This window comes from Octopus bimaculoides, chromosome 16 (assembly GCF_001194135.2).
Source record: "Octopus bimaculoides isolate UCB-OBI-ISO-001 chromosome 16, ASM119413v2, whole genome shotgun sequence".
In the NCBI taxonomy this organism is placed as follows: domain Eukaryota; kingdom Metazoa; phylum Mollusca; class Cephalopoda; order Octopoda; family Octopodidae; genus Octopus; species Octopus bimaculoides.
This window is the reverse complement of record NC_068996.1, coordinates 18,227,082-18,227,978: the sequence shown is the minus strand read 5'-3', so window position 1 is coordinate 18,227,978 and position 897 is coordinate 18,227,082. Positions and strand designations below refer to the sequence as shown.

Below are 897 nucleotides of genomic sequence, written 5' to 3'. Positions count from 1 at the left end.
AAGAAAATATTGTAGCATTTCACGTGTTGCTCTGCATTGAAATAATACTTCTTATACAATCTTATAGCTGTGGAAAATATTTTTTAAATGTAAAATATAAGTATGTTGTAGAAGTTGCCTACAAGCATGGAATATGTACAAGTCCAGCTAGCAGATGATTATGTTGTTATAGATAATAATATTCCTGAAAATAATAATAATAATTATCATTTAATGTTCATTGTCCATGCTAGCATGGGTTGGACAGTTTGATCAGGGCTGGTAAGTTGCGGGGTTGCACCAGACTCCAGTCTGATTTGGTATGGTTTCTACGGTTGGATGCCCTTTCTAACACCAACCACTCCGAGAGTGTAATGGGTGCTTTTACATGCCACTGGCACAGGTGCTTATTACATGACACCAGCATCAGTTACATTGCCTCTGTAAGGCCCAGCGCTCAAATGGTGCCTTTTTGGTGCCACCGGCACAGGTGCCTGTTATGTGACACCAAATATTTTAGATAGTAGTATTACAGACAGTCATATTATAGATAATACTAACCTTTAAATGTAAACAGTGGTTTCCAAGAATTTTCAGTGGCTTCAGGAGACAAGGAACTTGGTAAACTATTTTAAGACATAACATAATCATGTGTAAGCAATTGCGACAGAATTTTTGTTAAAGAAATAAAAGTAAAAGTAAATTGGAAAAAATTAAAAGAAATAAACATGGCATACACAATTGAAACAGCATGAAATTAAATCACAATCTGAGTTACATACTAAATGTGAATTCACACTGGTAGAAGGCATGATGCTGCATAATTGTCTGAGATAACTCTCTTCATAGACTTGTTATGTTAATAACAATACATATATATGGGAGCAAGACAAATCATTGCTACAGTGACTCATGAGA

The 897-nt window shown here is 35.1% G+C and overlaps 1 protein-coding gene across 2 annotated transcripts in view; it reads right to left on the bottom strand.

The window, feature by feature from the left end:
* The window catches only part of LOC106881676 (THO complex subunit 6 homolog), a 49,261-nt gene that overhangs the window by 41,035 nt on the left and 7,329 nt on the right, over positions 1-897 (bottom strand). For both annotated transcript variants that reach the window (XM_014932143.2, XM_014932142.2), the window contains exon 3: positions 541-605. In XM_014932143.2, coding sequence (XP_014787629.1) covers positions 541-605 — 65 coding nt within the window. The remainder of the gene's footprint in view (positions 1-540; positions 606-897) is intronic.